The following is a 20011-nucleotide window of genomic DNA, read 5'->3' as shown; positions in this document are numbered from 1 at the left end:
CCCAGCGCTGTGTGTCCCCGTGTGACGGCGGTGCCTGCGCTGTCCGTTCCGCTAACTGCCAGGGCTGGGGAGGCTCAGGTTGGATGTCGGGGCAGTTCTGTGCTGTGAGAGCGGGGAGGAGCTGGAGCAGCTGCCCGGTGAGGCTGTGGGTGCCCGTCCATCCCTGCGGGAGTTCAAGGCCAGCTCGGATGGGGCCCTGGGCAGCTGGGCTGCTATTACACGTGGAGGCTGGTGGCCCTGCCTGCAGCGGGCTGTATTGGACCTCGATGATCCTCGTGGTCCCAAGTCAAACCATTCAGTGACTCTGTGATTTTATGATATTTCTGGATCCGCTCCGTTCAAGGAGCTGCACAGAGCGGTGCTGTGTCCCAGCCCCCTGTTCTGCAGCCTGCACAGCTCCCTGTCTCCGCCACACTCCGGCTTTGCCCCCCGGCTCGACTCTCGCCATCCGCCGCCGTGACACCATTTCGGCGTGGCCGTTCGGGCCGGGAAATGGCGACAGCGGGCGGTGCCGCACGGAGCCCCAACAGCGCGGCCCGGCGCCGCCGCTCCTGCGCGGAGCTCCGCCCGCTGTGCCCGCGGGGCGGTGCCGGCGCTGCGGAGCGGGATGGCGGCGGCGCGGAGGGCGCGGGCGGGAGATCCGCGATCCGGCTTCAGGCGGGCGGCGGCCGAGCAGAGCAGCGCCGTGCCGGACGGGCTGATCCGGGCGGCCAGGAAGAGCGGGCAGCTCAACCTGGCGGGCCGCGGCCTCGGAGAGGGTGAGCGCGGCGGGCGGGGCGTGGGGAGCCGCGGGTCAGACCGCGACGGGCTGCGCGCCGTGCCCCGGCTGTGGGCGCTGGGCCGTAGCTCACCGGCCGATCTCTGCCTTGTAATCGCTGCTGACGTGCACTTAGAATTGCCAGCTTTGGGAATCTGTATCAGTAACTGTGTGTGTATGTCTGAAAGCCGCTGAGAAGCCGTCGGTCCGGGCGGTGCGTGAAGCGTCGGGCTGAGCGCTGTGTTCGGCTTGCAGTGCCCCAGCACGTGTGGAGGATCAACCTGGACACCCCGAAGGAAGCGCAGCAGAACCTCTCCTTCGGTGCTGCAGACCGCTGGTGGGAGCAGACCGACCTGACCAAGCTGATCCTGGCCTCCAACCAGCTGCAGTGCCTGTCTGAAGACGTCCAGCTGCTGCCCGCACTCACTGTGCTTGATGTACGTACCCGTTACAGTAAGATGGCAGCCTCATCGTACAGTGTGGGACAGCATGGTTTCACATCCTTGCTCTCCATCTCCTTCAGCAGTGGAAGTGTAGGAGCAGCACTGGTGTGTTGTCAGGACAGAGGACTGCTCCCCATCTCCCTGCTGATACTCTGGTTTACACGCAGGCAGTGGGGAATGTTGTGCAGAGAGGTCTGAGGAGTCCAGTTGGGAGCGCTGAAAGAGCTGCTGCTGCATGCAGACACCTTTAGTGTGCTTCTGCACGCCTCATACCAAACAATTTGATCTCTCAGTGCTTACTCTCAGTTAAATAGAACCTTACGAGACTGGCAGTTCAAGTGCTGCTGTTGGTAACTGTGCAGAGGAAGGAATGTGCACAGGCGTTGAGAGTGGACTGAATGGTACAGAGGAATGTACGCAGGTGTTGTTAATGCACAGATTAACTTTGTGCATTAGTTCAGCTTGCTTTGTTGCAGACTGGGTGGGGGAAAACCTGCGAGGTGCGACTCAGTAAGTATTGCCAAACGTTTCTTTTCCAGGTCCATGATAACCAGCTGACATCTCTGCCTTCTGCCTTGGGACACCTAGAAAATCTGCAGAAGCTTGATGTCAGGTACCTGTTACAAACTTAGAGCGTTGCTTTTCAGGATGCGCAGGGGGGATTTTATTCCTTTGAAAGGAATAAAAATGCGTTTTCCTGACTATATAGATTGGAAACAGCCGTAGATATCATTTGGGCTGTAACTTTCATGTTGTTCTGTTTGCAGGTGTCATGCTGTAAGTTTGTACAGGAGGAGAGGGCGTGTTTCTTTTTTGTCTGTGAGCCCTGCCATGAGCAAACATCAGGTGCAGCTGGAATATTGTAGATTCAGATGGGGATGAAAAGTGTTCCTTAACAAAGAAATTTATCTTCTCTTAGGCAGCTACTCCATTGTAGAGGGCTGCAATAGTTGTAAGAGGGAGATTGTCTTAAGGGTGATGGCATCCTGTGCAGCACGCCTACATGCACGCTGTGATGTGGAATTGTTTTGCAGATGCAACAGACAGCTGGTCTGTGCCAACAACAGAGTTATTGGATGCATCACATGCTGGGTGTGCTTCATGCTTGCTCTGGGGTCTGAAGAGTCTGCATCTCAGATGGCTGTGCATGTAGTAACCCTAGTTGGGGCAGCATCGCGTGCAGCAGAGGATTCTGTGTGCGGTTTATTCTCAGAACTTTTAGACAGTTGTTACTTGGCTTTGCTTTCCACATTTTAACTCTAGCCACAACCAGCTGAAGAGCATCCCAGAAGAACTGCTGCAGTTGTCACATTTGAAGAGCCTTCTTCTCCAGCACAACCAGCTGAGCCACCTGCCAGATGGATTTGGACAGCTCGTCGGTTTAGAGGAACTGGTAAATTACAACTTCTTGACAAACACTGGTTTGTTCAGAAACATCCACCTAGCTGCGTTTTACTGCTAATTGAAAGAGAGCTCTTAGAACCTTATGAATATTCCGCAATTCATGGTCCTTATCAGCTGTTATGTCTTTGTGTATGTGCTTGCAACCAAGTTTTGATTTGGATTTTCCAAATAATTTAGGAACAATCCCCTGTGACCTGCCTGCCATGGGAGACTTATCTCTTCAGTTCACATTTCTACCAGGGAAATCCTGGAGATGTCAGCAATCTAGTTGCAATATTCTGCCAGTAATTAACTTTGTAAGAGCAGTACTCAGGGGATATTTTAAGCGCCTCTATTTATAACCTCTTTCTCTTTGCTCTTCAGGATCTGTCCAACAATCATCTTACAGACATTCCAACAAGTTTTGCTTCGCTCATTTACTTGGTGCGACTCAATTTGGCTTGTAATCAACTCAAAAACCTGCCTGCAGATATCAGCGCAATGAAAAGTGAGCGAGTTCCCTCGGATTGTTAAATGTCAGACAGCCCGGTCTGTAGTTCTGTTCAGAAATACATTACATAATATTCCAGGTTATGAAAGTAGGTTCTGAAGAGCTTAAAGTCTTCTCAAGAGGACTGGCTTAGAATTATTTAAAAACAAAACAACAAAAGCTACAATAGTCCTCCTGTAGTTGGTATTGCTTGACAAACTACAGGGAACTACTAGAAAAGTGTAAGCAGTAGGTACCAATACTTCTGCAGAAAACTATTTCTATTTTCTTTTATTATTCTGTAGGCTTAAGACAACTGGATTGTACGAAAAACTACCTGGAAACCGTACCTTCTGAACTGGCAACGATGGCATCTTTGGAGCAGCTGTATCTGAGAAAGAATAAACTGCGCTCCTTGCCAGAACTTCCTTCGTGCAAATTACTGAAGGTGAGGTTTGAGTTGTTGCAGTGCTGTAAATGTGTTTGCAGTGAGCTTCTGGAGTAGTGATTGTTAGCTCACATACAAGTGATCGTGAATTGCTGCGATCAGAAGTTAATAAAGCTGCGTGTAGAACTATTTATTCATACCCGTTTGCATTTAGTCTTACCATCCAAATGTGTTCCTCATGGAATAGCAATGTGTTCAGGCCAATTGGATGTTTGTGTCACTGGGTATACAATCGATACCCAAATCCATCACAGAATGTAGATGCCATAGTTCAGCATAACTCCAAGCTCTGCACTTAGAGTCCCAAGCTGTTCCAGCATTTTCTGGCACAGTTCTTGCTGGTATGTGAGGTTGTGTATTTATATACCACATCCAGCAGCAAATGTCTCTTCTTGGTTTAAAGAACCATTTGGGACTGTGAGTGATCTTTGTCTCCATAGGAATTACATGCTGGTGAAAATCAGATTGAAATACTAAATGCAGAAAATCTTAAGCACTTGAATTCCCTTTCCGTGTTGGAACTTCGAGACAACAAGATAAAATCAGTTCCTGACGAAATCACTCTACTCCAGAAGCTGGAGCGACTTGACCTTGCCAACAACGATATCAGTAGGTAATAAAGAAATGCACGTGTCTGTGATGAGGCCTTCCTCGTGGCATCTGTGGATACACCATGTATAGCTGATGTATTTCAGTAATGGAAAAAGGCCTGGGCTGTAAAATGAAGGCTCCATTTCGTCGTTTTGGAAATGGTGATTTCTTAAATGTGAGATGTTCTGTATCTTTTTGTTAGAATCCAAGCTTCAGAGTACCAGGCCTTTGTCAAACAATTGCCAGTGCTTGGGGTTTGTACTGAAGCAGCTCTGATCTGAAATGGGTTGTTTCTGTTTGCAGATTGCCTTACACACTGGGGAACCTTTCTCAGTTGAAATTCCTGGCATTAGAGGGAAACCCTTTGAGAACCATTCGAAGAGACCTTCTGCAAGTAAGCCCGTTTAGATAGTACATGAAAGCTGGTGATGTTGCAGTCACCGTTCAAGCAGTGAATTTCTTCTTCAAGCATAATTATACTATAGATTTTTAGAGAAGGCTGAGTTCATTTGGACAGTTCTTCCTTGCTCTTGGAGCTGGACAAGGAGCTCCAGATGAAAAGCTAACAATGTGGAGCCTAAAGTAGTAACATGGGGCTGGGAATTTTCAACTGGAATAAACACACAAAGTTCTAAGGAAACAAGGACATAAGCTGTTGTAAATAGGGTTTTTCTACAGGAGCTGTTGGGTAGCTTTTATAACCAGATGTGCTATGAGCTCCATTTATGTGACTGAAATTGTTGGTCTTCATTGTCAGAACAGCTGTGTAAATACTGGCTGGTAAATGCTTGTTGACCTTTTGTTCCTTCTTTCTTTCTTTCTTTCTTTTTTTCTAAAGAAAGGCACCCAGGAACTTCTGAAATACCTGAGAAGCAGAATCCAAGGTATGTTGCTTCATTGAGTCGCATCTTCAAGAGAATCTTTCTAAGAAATTAAAATGCTGCCAGTTTCTTCCAGTTATCCTGCAATGATAGGTTTCTTTACTCAACAGTTTGCTCTGTATTTCTGTGCTGTCCCTTTTCTTACGCTATTGGATAACATAGCATTCTTTACGGAGCATCATTCATGTAGGTGAGACTCTGCAAAGGTATCGTGTGGTATTCATTCATGTGATAGTGTGGGCAGTATGGTCCTGCAGTTCCCAGACATTAGGCATGAGAAAGGCAGCCTCAGGGCCATGGTGGTGCTATGAGCTCCACCACATAGCTGACTAAGAATATAACAAATCCTGGGGGAGAAAGTAAGAGGTTATTTGAAACAGAATTGGAATCCTGGCCCATTCATCCCTCTGTGATGTGAGTCTGGATCCCATAATTCCCTGTGGAAATAATTAAAAAGTCACAGAGCACAAATTGAAATATCTCAAGATTAATTCTCCGAACCAAACTGCTGCACATTTTTGCAGAATCCCCCTTTGGATTAAAAATCACCCAGCTGGTTGTGTGTCAATTTCTGTAACCAATCCAGTACTTCTGGATCCGTTTTGCTAACAGGGTCCAAAGGTTGCTGGTGTGCAGCTTTCAGATTATTGCATGGTCCTCTTATCCACTGAGATCATTTGTCATTTGGTTGGTTTTCTGTTGTTTGGGTTCTTCTGTTTGTTCTCACATCATTTCGTATTCCCTAAATAAAGTATTGCAGATGACACCACTTTTTGATTCTGTAAGAACCTGTCACAGTCTAAACAACTTGCACATGCAGGAGAGCAAATCTTTTCCAAGCAGGATTTTCTTTTACCTTTAGAAATCTTAAATGTTAAGGCATGAAATAGGGAAAATGAGTGGGTTGACTGGTCATGTTGAATATATAGCATGGAAATAATTACGCTGCACTTAAATGCAAAAAATGCTTAACCTTTTAATTTGGAGGGGGACTTGATGATAGACGTAGGAAAATTGTATTGAGAATGATATGTGTGACATGCGAGTGGGCTTTCTCGCCATCTGCCAGAGGATGGCAGCATTAATTGGGTTATTGCAGCATGTAAAATTGCTTCAAAGTGTCCAATTCCAAACAAATCTGATGTATTATTGACTTTGCAAAAGTGAACTGGATGCTTGAGTACATACTTGAATGCTCTTCTGCTAACCTGTGAGAGATTTTATCTTTGAGGATGAGAAAACAAGCTAAGGTCTTGCATGGATTTTAGTGTTTGTGTTTTTATCGTACCTTTCTGAGCATTTAAGAGGGAGCTAAACCAGGAGCAGCAACAGACCTATGCACGCAGAGGCTTAAATTGAGCAAGTGCTCTAACCTTGTTGGTCTTCATGCAGGAATTACTAGTTGGGCACAGGTGCAAGTTGGTAGGCTTTAATTCATGAATTTCTTGTAGCATCCTTCTTTTAGTGGCAGATTGATCATATGTTTGGGTTTCTAGCTAAGCTTCACCCTTCTGAAGTGCCTGTGAGCTCTTAGGGGGTAATACCACAGCCTGGATGTGCAGAACATTTCCTAGATATTCAGAGCAGCCAACAAGTTTTTCATGTGCATTGGAGAGGGTAATCAGAAGGAACTCTACAAAGGAGATTATGATGAAGGGTTTTATAAATATTAATGTTTTAACCATAACTGTGGTCAGCTTAGCTGTTCTGGAGATAGTTGACCTGGATCACTTCTTGCCCATCTTGCCTGTTTATCACTGTCTCTGGCTCCCTGCCCCTTGGAGGTGTCTGTCTAACGTAACAGTTACAGTGACAGCTATGTTATTGTGTGACCTATTTTTTTCACAATCCAAGTCAGCTCTTCCTCCTGCCTCCACTCAAAAACAAGCAAACAAACAAAAAAGCCAAGTCACAAACAACCCCAGTCTGGAAACTGAACTACAAAAGCCCCGTGCTAGAAAGATCTTGACATAATATGAATGTGATCATATGCAATCAATCTATAAGGCAGGGAGAGTCAAAATGAGCGAGCACAGGTAACGAGGGACACTACAGCTCTCCACCTACGATGTGCAGAGCACGTCTGACTGCAGCCTGTAGTGTGTGTGACTGTTATGTGTTCCTTCCAGATGACATAACCAGCCCAAACGAGGAGCCTCCCGTGACAGCCATGACTCTCCCCAGTGAGTCCAGGATTAACATGCATGCCATAACTACACTGAAATTACTGGAATACAGGTATGTGGTTTGAAATATTGCCCGTTTCTAAAGCTGGAAGAAAGCTTTCCTGTAGCTTTTAAAATGAACTTTATGATAGATGCCAGACCGTCTGCAGATTCTGCTGTACTGATGCATTTTGCACATAAAATTTGGGTGTTCGGGAGTAGGATTTTAAATGCCACGTTTCATAGTTCCATTCCTTTTAATTCACTGAAATACTTCATCTTTTCACATGCTTTTTTTTACACTTCCTTAGTTAGTAACAGTCAGCCTCAGAACATCTCACATACTATCAGTTTGTTCTTAAATTAACTAACGATTTAACTTGTTAGGTTAGGAAAGGGTCAGAAAACCATACTTACTGAGAACTGCCGGATAAAATGCACGGATCTGCAAAGAGCTGGAATGCAGAAAGGACGTGACTGTAGTGAAAGGGTTGGGATGCCTTTCGTCACTGTAGACATTCAGGAGGTCCAAATTCAGTGCTTACGTGAGCTGCACATCACTGCAGGGGAATATTCTCTGATCTGATGGGGAAACCTGTTCATCACCTATCTGCTGCAGTTTCTGGACCAATGTATGGCATGTGTGTAGAGGTAGTGACCTAATTCAGCTCTTAATGGATGTTCTTAAGCCAGGTAACAGATCAGGTTGTCGGGATGAAATAACATTATTGCCCAGATGACGTAGTGTGGTGCAGTGATCGGTTAGCTTTCTCATTAACAATCCTTTGGGGACTTCAGTTTGTAGATACCCATGTATCTGTTCTGCTGCTCATCGTTTTCTCAATGTGAGATGATTAACCTGTTACTTAGCTACCTGCCTTTGTTGTTCAGTGAGAAGCAGGTGGCTGTGATCCCTGATGACGTGTTCAACGCGGTCAGAAACAATCCTGTCACCAGTGTCAACTTCAGCAAAAACCAGCTGACTGCCATTCCCCCAAGGTACTTCTGTAGGGATCGTTCTTTACGTGCTGCTTTTTTCTTTCCTGTTTTGTTCCTCAGCATCTTGTGTTGGTTTTGGTTTGTTTTCCTTCCTAATAGAGGATGTTTACACTTTTTCCTCTGTATGTGTACAAACACACACAGAGAATATAACAGGGATGCTGAATAATACACTGGCATTTCTAGTGTGAGTGGCATGCAGGAGGGTCCATTCATCTGCATGAAGATCTCAGTAAAATGAAGCTTGGCTATATTCAACAGTGCTTCCACTGTATGTTGTCTTTTGTACTGCACTATTAAGCATTATCTAAATGAGTAAGGGCAGACTCCAGTGTGACTTCTCATCATATCAAGTGGTGTACTTAACTACAGTCTAGTATTGTTTTCTCTACAAAGTGGTCCTCTCATGTGAAGATAATGCACGTGTAAGCTGTGAAATGATAGCTTTGTGCTAGAGAAGAGGTCCTTTTAGGATTCACTTTCTTCAGATAGCTTTTTTTTAAGGAAGCCTGAACAATTTCCATGCCATTTTGCTTGATATTGGTCCCATCACATAGCATTGGATGCTTTTGCACTTGTTACTTCATCTCAAGGAAGAGCCTTCTGCTGACAGCAATGGTAACAAATACTGGTGTTGTGCAGAGAGGAGCCTCATTGCAGTGATGGTCATTTGTGTCATAATTTCTGAAATCTTTCTTAACTCCATTTAAGAAAGTAGGCCTTCATAGCAAAACTCAGTGTCCTGATCTGTGAGAGGAAACTGACCCTTCTATGAGCGTTAGTAAAGTGATCCTGAGCTTTGTTTTTACATCAAGTGTAAGAATCCAGGACGGGCAGTTTTCACAGGTAAAGTTTCCACTCTCAAAATGGCTTCTGAAGTGCCAAGAGCCAGAGGAAGTTCCATGACCTGTAGAATTCTAGAATAAAACAGGTTTTTCAGTAACTTGGAAGGCAAACGTGAGCTTCCATAGTAAAAGTATATTCATGTTGGGTTTCAGGATCGTGGAGCTGAAAGACTCAGTTTGTGATGTCAACTTTGGCTTCAATAAAATCTCTTCTGTTTCCTTGGAGCTGTGCACGCTTCATAAATTGACACATTTGGATATCAGGTTTGTGATGAGTGTTGGACTTCCTTTCCCAGTGACTCGTTTTCATGCCTCTTTAAACCAGCCATCTGTTGCAGTGGAATAGCAGTACTGAAATAATGTTTCGTTTCCCAAAAGGGCTCCCTGCCAGTTGAATGACCAGCAGATCTGAAATAGCGAGTGGCCTGGATTTTGGCATCAGTTAAAGAGAAACACAGAGAACAGTGGGCAAACTCTAAGACTTGCTGTGGGGAAAGGCCTTGTATCAGTCATTAAAAGCTTCTCAGAGATGTTAAGAGTGATATTTAGAAACAAAACAGAAAATGATTCTGGGAATAGATCTGGGAAGTATTATAGTGAAGGTATCAGCTCTGGGCTTCTGCCTGGAACTGGAGCATCTTTCAATGAATAATTTTCCGGTAATGACTCTTCATGTCGCACTCAAAGGATACCTTGTTTGTCCGTATAAACCCATCTTCTTTGTGTGAAGCTTCTGAATGGCTTCCTTTCCACAGCAGGATGAGTTTGTTGGAGCCAATGGATATCAGGCTCAGAGAGTTTTCAAGAGGTGTAGAGTTATCCCAGCAATTGACCTTGGTGCCAACATGGGACTGTTTCATAAACTCCCCTCTGAGACCCAACTAGCTGAACTGCCAGGCATGTCTCTGGAATTGTTAGGTGCTCAGAAATGTTCGGGAGTCCTTAGAGAACAGGCTTTATGTTTCCTTACTGGTAAACTTGGGAATACAGACTTGGTTTGCCATCTTGATCCATTTATAGTGATGTTAAAGAACTCGTTAGCTCTGATAAACACGGGTGTTCTTTGTCTGTGAATTCCTACCTAAAACTTCTTAGAAGTTGCTCATTGTTCTTTATCTTAATTTGATACACAGAAATAATGTGTTGACGTCTTTACCTGAGGAAATGGAGGCACTGTCAAGACTACGAGTAATAAATCTATCTTATAATAGGTGAGCAACTATTTCAGTTGTTGTTCTTTTTTTTTATAACAGTAAAAAGAATTCAATGTAATTTTAATGTGAGGTAAGAATGAGAAAGGGCTTCAGCTAACGGTGAGCTTAGAACAGCTGAAGGGAATGTGCATCTTTACACAGTGATGGCACATGCTTGGAATTTTCTGTCACAGGTTTTGGAGAGAGACAGTAGAAGCTGGTTAAAAAAGGGATTAAACAGACCTGTAAGCAGTGTAACAGAAGTGGATGCCAGCAGGACCGCCTTGTAGCACCCATAATACATCTGGTCCAGATGACAGGAAAAATAGCAGGGCAGTGGTGTCCCTGAGCAGTCCTGCAGTTGCTCACACTGCTCTATTATTCACACTGCAGTTGCTTTCTGTGTGACAAGAGCTGTCACTCACGGTCATAAAATGGGTGGTCTTGGCCTGTAGTTCTGCTACAGGTGCTGAGCTGTCGATGGTGCAAATTCCACACAGCTTTTTGGCTTTTTGTAAGATAATCGGTTTAAACAGCAGCATGTGTAAACATTTACCTTCAGTCAACAATGCTGAAATACTATCTTGTTTAAAAGGTTGTTAGTTTTATTGATCGCCCTATTTCTGACTTTCATCCCTTCCTTCTGAAGATTTAAGATATTTCCCAGTGTCCTTTACCACATCCTCACGCTGGAGACCATCCTGCTCAGTAACAACCAGGTGGGGTCTGTAGACCCTCTGCAGCTGAAGAAGATGGAGCAGCTGGGGACGTTGGACCTTCAGAACAATGACCTTCTTCAGGTGCCACCTGAACTCGGGAACTGTGAGACTCTGAGGTGTGTATTGTAAGTGGGGACTTGTTTTCTAAAAGCAGATTCTGCCTGGTATGTCACTGTGAATTAAGGCAGCAGAAGTTAAAATTATTCTGGAAGAACCAAAGAGGACTTAAGGATTTCAAATGATTCTTATCCCCATATGCAGTGTGTGAATGTGCTGCAAGAAGGAAAAGCCTGAGTACGAATAACTGCACATCTGTGTCTTTCTAGGACGCTTCTTTTAGAAGGGAATCCATTCCGTACTCCCCGAGCAGCCATCCTGGCAAAAGGAACAGCTGCAGTGCTGGAGTACCTCAGAAGCCGGATCCCTACTTGATGGGCTGTTTCCCTGCGCACTTGTGAATGGAAAGCAGAGTGTCATCCTGTCTGATGCAATCACATCCCTTCCTGGTTGTTTGTGAGCTGCTGGTCTGCCCTGGGCCGTAAAGCGTTCATAATACTGTTCTTAGTTTGCATGTTAAGAAATTATTCACCGACAAAATATTTTCCACTCAAGGCTGCATGTCTCAGGAGTTCAAAATACCACAATCTATGTTTACACTTTTTGTAAGGAGGGATGCAGCTGAAAGCTGCGTTTAGTAATAGAGACAATGTTTTTCTACAATTAAGCCATTTTTTTCTTAAGGATTGTAAACACCAAAGTAATTGAGCAAAAGGGGGAAATAAGCTTTCTGATTCTTGAATACCTGTTTTATAATCTCCTGTTGGGTGTTTGGTCTCTCTTCACCGCTGCCTCAGTCCATTGGTTGCTGGTCTGTATGTGGAAAATGCCCGAACCTTTAAACGTGATGGATACAGCATGAAATGTCCTGCAGACTGTGTGCATGTCCCATGTGAATTGAGCAAAACGTGGCTGATGTTGGCAGCTGCACTGAAACAATAAACGTTTGCTGTTGGATATACGTTTCGTTTCTAAATCTTTATGCTGTGATTGAAGTTTTTAGCCAGTAACATACAGACATTCAGCTTTTTTATTTAAATGCACTTCACCATCATGGAAATGATCTCAATTAATAAGAGCAACGCAGCATGGAGATTAACAACATAAAGGAGGAGTTACTTGGTGTTAGTCTGTGACTATCATTTGTTGCTTCTCACAGGCCTATGGACATGGAATGGAAGCAGATTCCACGTGGATTTCCACTGCTAAGGTTTTCTGTTTGTTGGCTTTTTAAAGTGCACCGAGTGCTTCTGCTGTGTGGGTACAGTGCAGGCGCTGCAGGTTGGGCCTCTGAACGGGAACTAATTGCAGACCCTTCACTTCGCAATCTGAAATGAAATTTAACAGAAAAAAAGCTTTAAACTAAAAGGCATCTTTGCATCTGGGAACAGAACCATACCTCATTCTTCCATTCCACGTCTGAAAGCAAGCGGACGCCAAATGGGTGTGCTGTGTGTTTTTTATCAAGTAAAATGGATAGGCTGAAAGCATTTTCATTTCCTCCACCTGCTCTCGCTGTAAAGCCGTAATGTGGCTTAGAGTTGAACACCTCAGGTCTTGGATGTGACCAGAATTAACATAAAACCACTCTTCCTTATCCTCAGGGTCTTCAAGCTTAGCGAGCACCTTCCAGCAAAAGTGACGACGTTTGGTGCAGCTCACACAGCAGCACGGGGCTCAGAGCTGGTAGGAAAGGAGCAGGCCTGGCCCACACGTCCTGGGGGACCCAGTGGTGGTACGTAGGGTGAGAGAGTGACGGGGTGCCTGAGTGGAAGGGAGCAGGGGGGCGGCGTTCCTGCAGTTTTGTGTGAGAGAATGGCGATTAAGAGCCAGAGTTGTTCTTGAGTTGAACAAATCGAGAGCTGCTCTGTGCTTATGTGGATGGCTCGTGACCCTCGGTTTGCTTCCTTCTCCTGTGTGAGGCAGTTGAAGTCGTTGTAGCACGTGCTGGGCTCTTGTTCATCTGCGTGCAGCCGCTCCGTGACCATACGTGGCATCCCAGCAGCAGTGATGGACTAAACACGTGCAGCCACTGGGCGCTCAGGTCTTGCTCTGATGTACCCTGTAGTTAAAGGGCCTCTTTCCCTGGAACAGCCCTTTCTCACTACTGTGTTTGCTGCGGGCCCAGTGAGGCTGTGACGTCCATCACTGGGGCCAGAGGTGTGGGGGAGTTCTGGAACACTTACAGAGGTGCAGAGGTAACGGCCGTCTCGTTTTCCATCACTCGCAGAACAGTGATTTGGAAAACTCGGGTCCTTTCCAATAGTAAAAGATGACAAAAGTTAATTACAATAAGGTGACATTTTTATTATTTATACAATAAAGAGACTTTTTTTTTTTTTTTAAATGTTATTCAAAACACTTCTTTAAATACTGAAAAAGTTGGGTACACCAAAGCCGAAAAATGGCTCTGCTATACACTGCACAGCATTGTTTTAGTCCCTGTATTTGTTTTATGTACAGAAGCATCTGCAAAATGCATTCTAAACACAATATGCACCTTACGGGTAAGTGTCATACAGGAAAGAAAACTGGAAGGATACAACCTGCGTGTGCAAATTAACCGACGATATAATGATATAATTGATTGCACTGAGTCAAGAGATTTAAAATAGAATTTTGAAGTACCTTTTTGCACATAAAATGAAGCAGCTTTCAAGTTCAGTAAGTCTTTATACTGCAAAAAACATTAAGTACATTCACAATCTATGTTAATAAAGTAGTAAATATTTCTTCATTCAGCTTTATTTACATTAATACCGTAATTAAACTGAAAAGTACAGTTAGTCATTTGTAATATAGCAATCTTTTAACACATACAAAAATGACCATTTTCTGTATATAATTTAAGCTCAAAATCACAATTATCTCAAAATATTAATTACAATACAGCCATCTCCATCATAATTAAACATGTCTTTTATAAAATGGTAAAATTTTTCATAAAGTAAGCTGTTGGTTCTGAACTGGATACAGTACTCACGAGTAGAAAACTTAACCCATAATGTTTGTTCTGAGCAGGGTGTCGGGGTGAAGCCACGTATGCTAGCAAAGAGACAAGGAAGGCCCCAATTGACAAGGATGAAGCCTCTTGTGCTGCAGGGCTGTGGCTCGGCCGGTGGCGCTGCAGGGAAAGCCTTACGAGGGCCGTGTAAATGAATGCAGTGATGTTGTTCACTTTGGGAATGTTGGCGTGAATTGTCCCCTAAGAGGATTTGCAAAGCCTCTCTTTTTTTCTTTTTTTTTTTCCCTAAGAGAAACTACCGAAGTTCTGGGAGAAACAAATGGTGTCTTGTCAAATTGGCTTTTACAGAGCAGATCCACGTTGGCTGCCCCCAGCTCTTCCCACCCCGGAGGAGCACGGATCACTTTGCCTGGCCTCTGCTGTCACTGCCGTGCTGCACTGCACACATGGCCAGAGCCCCCGCGCCAGCGTACCCAAACCAAACTTGTTCAAAACAAAACCAAGCCACAAATAATTCCTATCCTATCCAAAATACTGGCCTGAAAGTTGTATCGTTTCTTTGTATTCCACTCATACTCGCAAGACTAACAAACCTTAGATCTGATTAGCTGAAAATAACGTTGTAAATCTTTGTGCGCTACTTAAATGAAAATGGTGAAGGCAGAAGAGGTGTGAGGGCTGCGCTGAGGCAGGATGGGGAGTACGGCACCATGGCCTGTGGGTGAGGAGCTCCAGCTTTAGGTAACGGGTTGTTCTTCACTGGGAATTCTAAACGTGAATTCAGGTAAGGGAGGTGGTGACCCCGCTGAGGTTTATGATCTCCCGCGTTTATGACTTGGGCAAACTGGTATTAGTGTTCTATGGTATTTCTGTGTGATGCGGCTCACCTGGCTGCGTAGGACAAGGGCTGCACTGTGGTGGAACACAGATCCCCGTGTGCTGAACTTCAACTGCTGAACTCCAGCCCTTGTCCTGCTGCTGGCTCCCAGGAACAGCCCCTGTGCCACCCTGGGCCCAGCAGCAGTGCCCAGGTCTTTGCTGGAGACCAGACCCTGCACGTGAACGGGTTCAAAGGTGTGGTTTGTCACATCGAGTTGTCTTTGCATTTCCCGTTGCATATATCTCTATCAGATATATACATATATACACATATTTATAAATATGTGGGCTTCCCATTGCATAAGGTAGTTAAATGCTATATTACAAGTGTGAGAGGATTCACCACACGAGAGTCTGTACATTCAAAGTGCTCACTAACAACAGCAAACCAATTCCACGAATGCTTTGTCCTGTAATTTTTAGTTGGACTTCTGGGCCATGAGACTCAGTGACGTTCTACCTACAGCACTTTAACTTCCAGCTATTCGTCTGTCAGCTAACAACATGGCTGTTGGAGCAATGTGTCAAAGGTCTTTTCACTCATGTTCAGAAAAAGGGCCCTTCTATCAGCACTGGCAGTCTTTCAGGCAGAACATTCCCATTAAATGAAAGCCTGGAAACACAGAATCACAGAATGACCCGGGTTGGAAGGGACCTCAAGGATCATGTAGTTCCAACCCCCCTGCTTAGCAGGGCCACCAAACATACGCCTTTACTAGATCAGAGCCCTGTCCAACCTGGTCTTGAACACCCCCAAGGACAGGGCATCCACAACCTCCCTGGGCAGCCTGTTCCAGGACCTAACACGTTTGTGGTCCCGTGGATGCCCTGCATGCAGTTGGAGGGCTCTGCTCTCAGCCTGCTCTTAGCTCTGGAAAGCATCGCAACAGATCTGAATTCTGCTGTTTAGAACAACTGGCTTGTAAATATCAAAGCCGATCAACACAAACTTAATGGTCGGTGGCTAAATGGTTAGACTAGCAGGCCCCACCGGCTCCCTTTGGGCTCCTCTTAGAAATGAGCCTCAAAATAAGAAACACATTTTGTGAGCAGCTTTCTTTTCCTTCATTTTTCCTTTTTGTTTTCTTAATGACCAACTGGTGCCAGGGCTGCAGAGCAGCTGGGCCCTGGGGTCTGCACACACCTGGACCTATCAGGTGCCACCAGCAGCACAGGGACATCAGCCCCGGTACTGACCACGGGTTCCTTCAGACTTGCTGCAAAATGAGGGTAAGAGAGCCCCAGTGCAGATTTCCTTCTGCAACGCAGCCCTTCCCTGAGGATCATTTGTTGTTTATTGCGAGAAAAATCTAAAACAGAACCCAGCACGGTTCTGTTGAGATGGATGCTTCCACTAGGAGCTTAAAGAACAGCGCACTGAGTGCCTGTGGCTGACAAGGGACAACATATGGTGTGCCCAGGAGTGCTGTGCAGCCCTAAGAAGGGAAACCATCTGCAGCTCTGAGCCCGATCAGAACTCCCTCACACACACACAGGTGAGCCCACACATGGAGCTCACCTCTGGATTAGCTGTCCTCTACCACCAGCACTTGCTATAGAGCCGTATTTATAGCTATGGGCTTTCTGTGTGCAAAGCCTGCATGCAGCTGGGTAGCCCTCTTGCAAGCCTGGCCATGCACAGTTGTGTACATGGGGTCATGGCAAAGAAAATGGTGCAGGTTGAGTGGACTAATGTGCAAACCCTAAGCAGTCCCAAGCAGTCTAGTTGCTCCCATCTAAACTCCACTTCCATCAATTTGAATAAAAACAACACTAAAAAGAAACTGTCGGGTCATTTGGGCAGTGGTGGCTGCTATTAAAGCTTCCCTACTGCACCTTTCAGCTGGGAGGCCAAATTTATCCCACATCCCTCCTGGAGTCGGGGAGCTGTGGCTGCGGTACAGCGGCCCTCACTGCACTCATTCAGTTTCATTGTGATTTCCTTTTCATTACAGTCCGTTGATGAAAGCGCCCAGCAATGCTGACATACAGCTGTGCATGCTTATCCTGACGCTGTGCTTTGGTCTCATAAACTCAGCGTGCAGAAACCCACCAAAGCAAAAGATGTAGCTTTAGCAAGCTCTGAAAGCTCACAGTTCACCCATCCTCACCTGCATTCGCTACCTTGGCTATAGGCCTCCTTAGCTCCACAGCTCCCTGCTACGTTTGGATGCTACCAAAGCGCTCTGTGCATAGCAGCTACTGCGTGCTGGAGTGCTGAGGGCAGGAGGGATGTGTGCTCCGTGTTCTGCACACCCACACTGCAGTGTTACAGTGGGATGTCAAACTGCACAAGTAATGCACGCCGCTTTCCCACTGGAAGCAGACATGGCAGGGAAGCTCTGAGCGTGGGGCTGTGCTGCCATAAGGTGCCTGTGGGCTGCACGGCTGCGGCTGTACACACTGTGTGTGCTCACAGTCATAGCAGGGATTTTTCTGCGTGAGAAGAGTAGCTCCAAAGGGGCTTTGGGTGCATCAATACCTATTAATGTACCCAATTTCCATTCAGCACAACTACAGACTGCGGAGGTGCCATTTTCTGAACATGGTGATGAATAAAACCTGATGTTTTCTCTTAAAGGGAGGTGGATGTCAGGGGGGGACGCCGGCCTCCAGTGTGCCAGCTGAGGGCAGAGTGCAGGTGGGTTCTGCACAGCCTGCGCGGTTTGAGGGGCTGTTCTGAAATCACACCCGTGTGACAGAAGTGGAGGGCTGAAAAGCAGGGTATCAATCCCAACCGGGATCAGCTTCAGCCTCGTGTATCAAGTGGATCTGGGAGCATGTTGCCACTCGGGGGTCACAGGAGCTCTTCCACTAAGAGCATCGCATGGGGAAAGGAGCAGTTGTGTTACATCAGCTAGGAATGTACGGTTCGTTATTATTTATAGCGATAAACTCAGTAACTCTTATTGTTTAGAGAGAAGAGGAAAGATGCAAACAGCCATGGAATATGGAATGTACATGCCAACATAAGAGCCTCGCACTCCCAAGCCTCTCCAGTGCTTCCCAGTAGCCAAAAAAACAACAGAAAAGGAATAGTGCAAACAAGACCTGGTGCTTCGTAACAGCCCGGGGGGGCAGCTCCTACTCTTACCTATTGGTGGGTGCTTCTCTGTGGCAGGCACCTGGCCCCTACACAGACAAGGCACACAGAAGGGGCAGCACTGTCCTTTGACATCATGTCAGAAGGCTGGAAGCCTTAATTCCTTCCATCTGCATGCGCTTGAGGGGAAGAGAAGAAAGGTTTGAGGGTTATCGGTCAGGAGATGCCTGCACCCTGTGAGCAGCTCTGGGCTCTGCCTGCAGCCCAGCACCAGGCTGTGGGCTGCAGCACCTCGTGGGCTGTTCCTCGTGTTTCACCTCCCTGCTGGCAGCACAGCGCACACCTGAATTACTGAGGCTGCAGCAGTTGGGCAGAACTCGGTGCTGCTGACAACAGCACATGAGGAATTTTACCTTAAGGGTTTTCAGATTCGGTGCTGTGGTGGGAAAGCTCTTCCCATGCTCTGTCAGTGCTGTTCTTCTACGACTTCTCACGTACACTGAACCAATCCCCATCCATTTTAGAGACTGTTACTCAAGTAAAGGGTTCTATAAAGGCTGAAGCCATGCTGGTAATGGACGTAGTGAGCCTGGGCCAGAGCACAAATACGGAACACCGTAACACTGGGGAAACGGGCAGCGCGGGTGAGGGGCCTGTCAGTTGAAATGGAAAAGATAGAGTAGAAGCATAACAACAGCAGCAACAAAAGAAGTTTTACTGCCAGCCAACAGCAACTTCTCCCGCTCAGGAAGCACGGCTGGCTAACACAGCTGGCTAACACAGCTGGCTAACACAGCTGGCTAACACAGCTGGCTAACACTCACTGCTCGTCCGCTCGCCGTGTTCACATGGAAGCAACCGAAAGGACGTGAGCCCGTCTCCGTCCGGGGCTATCGAGAATCTCACCCTGCGCAGCGACAGCGTCACTCATTAGCGTGGAGCCAGCTATACACACTGCATATGTACAGGTATTTTCATAAGGCATATAATATCTTTGCATTGAAAATAAATGAGCGATATTAAATTTAATTTAATATATACTTTCTTTGAGGTGTTTATGAAAATATTTTTTTTTCTCTATATTTTTCGTATGTGACATGATAGAAATATTTCATGGGAAGTACAGGTTAATATATTTCATCTTTATAAAGGCATATACAACTTTGAGGCAGTGTTTCTGATGGACAGCAGAATTCCTACAGAATCGGTGTGTGCTTCTGTGTCTGGAAATCATATGAAATTGACTTTAAGAAGTAACTCGGTTAAAAAAACGCACCAACGCACAGCCGGAGGCTGACGGTTCAAACCAATAGGTAGCCACACGAGCAGTATCTTTATATTGGGAATATATTTCCGTCGAGATGATCCGTACTAACATAGAGTATGATACATTTGGCACTACTGTTTGCCATTGGTCCAGCAATTGGCAAAAAATTGGTTTCCTACGTATAAATCTGTTTGAACGTTAGATCTGGCTAGACATATTTACTATTCATAAAAAAATATTCAGACAGTAAGCTCACGTTGAATAACTAGGTCTACTGTGTTCTGGAAACTCTTCAGTAGTAACACAGCTTTCTCGTGTTCCATATGTACAAAACTGTGTCCGTTCGCCTGCAACGCAAAAACAAGAAGAGAAGTCGCATGAGATTCTCTTCGGTGCCTTCATTTTGGGGGAGAAAGGGATACACGGGGAGGACAAAAAGCCAAAAGTGAGCAACAGCCACACAGCATCTCCTGCAAGCAGGAGCTCGGAGGGACCAGTGCCGCCACAGCTGCTCTGCGGCCTCTTTGCAGCTACTCATTGTGGTTTCAAACAGCTTTATTCCTTCTGAGACCAGATTTCAAGACTACTGCAAGGAACGCTGTTAGAAACCAACACTGAAGTGTCAAGAGTTGTACCACAAACAATATTAGAGTGAGATGCAAAGGCATGCCTTGTATCTCAGCTCAGTTACAAAGCGGTCAGTCCCTACCTGGAGGATCTTGTCGCCAGGCTGGAGCAGGCTGGATGCTGGTCCGTCAGGCTGAACCCTAGTAACAAAGATACCCTATAAGTCAGAAGTAACAGAGGTTAGGATGCTATTAGCAACAACTAGTTCCCAAAATACAGGTGTTTCCCTAACTGCTGGGCTGGGGATCTAGGCTCTCTG

General features: G+C 45.8%; 2 protein-coding genes across 18 annotated transcripts in view; one reads left to right on the top strand and one right to left on the bottom strand.

The window, feature by feature from the left end:
• The first annotated feature begins 584 nt into the window (after positions 1–584).
• LRRC40 (leucine rich repeat containing 40) lies at positions 585–11931 on the top strand. The gene is made up of 15 exons (XM_072343520.1): positions 585–758; positions 1013–1194; positions 1740–1813; positions 2464–2593; positions 2968–3091; positions 3379–3521; positions 3962–4134; positions 4416–4506; positions 4951–4996; positions 7123–7231; positions 8050–8157; positions 9156–9266; positions 10136–10213; positions 10845–11030; positions 11241–11931. Exons 1-15 carry the CDS (start codon positions 608–610, stop codon positions 11344–11346), a joined length of 1812 nt encoding a protein of 603 aa, XP_072199621.1. The 5' UTR covers positions 585–607; the 3' UTR covers positions 11347–11931.
• A 3692-nt stretch (positions 11932–15623) lies between these two features.
• Positions 15624–20011, bottom strand: part of LRRC7 (leucine rich repeat containing 7) — a 169537-nt gene continuing 165149 nt past the window's right edge. For 14 of the 17 annotated variants that reach the window (XM_072343217.1, XM_072343219.1, XM_072343215.1 and 11 more), the window contains 2 exons: positions 19835–19909; positions 15624–19472 (listed from right to left, as the gene is read on the bottom strand). In XM_072343217.1, the coding sequence (XP_072199318.1) occupies positions 19365–19472; positions 19835–19909 (183 nt within the window). In that variant the 3' untranslated portion in view covers positions 15624–19364. The remainder of the gene's footprint in view (positions 19473–19834; positions 19910–20011) is intronic. The other 3 variants (XM_072343223.1, XM_072343230.1, XM_072343231.1) reach the window with 1 other exon arrangement.

The sequence above is a fragment of the Excalfactoria chinensis genome, chromosome 8, assembly GCF_039878825.1.
Source record: "Excalfactoria chinensis isolate bCotChi1 chromosome 8, bCotChi1.hap2, whole genome shotgun sequence".
In the NCBI taxonomy this organism is placed as follows: Eukaryota; Metazoa; Chordata; class Aves; order Galliformes; family Phasianidae; genus Excalfactoria; species Excalfactoria chinensis.
The sequence above is the reverse complement of the archived record's forward strand: the minus strand, read 5'-3'. Positions and strand labels throughout refer to the sequence as shown.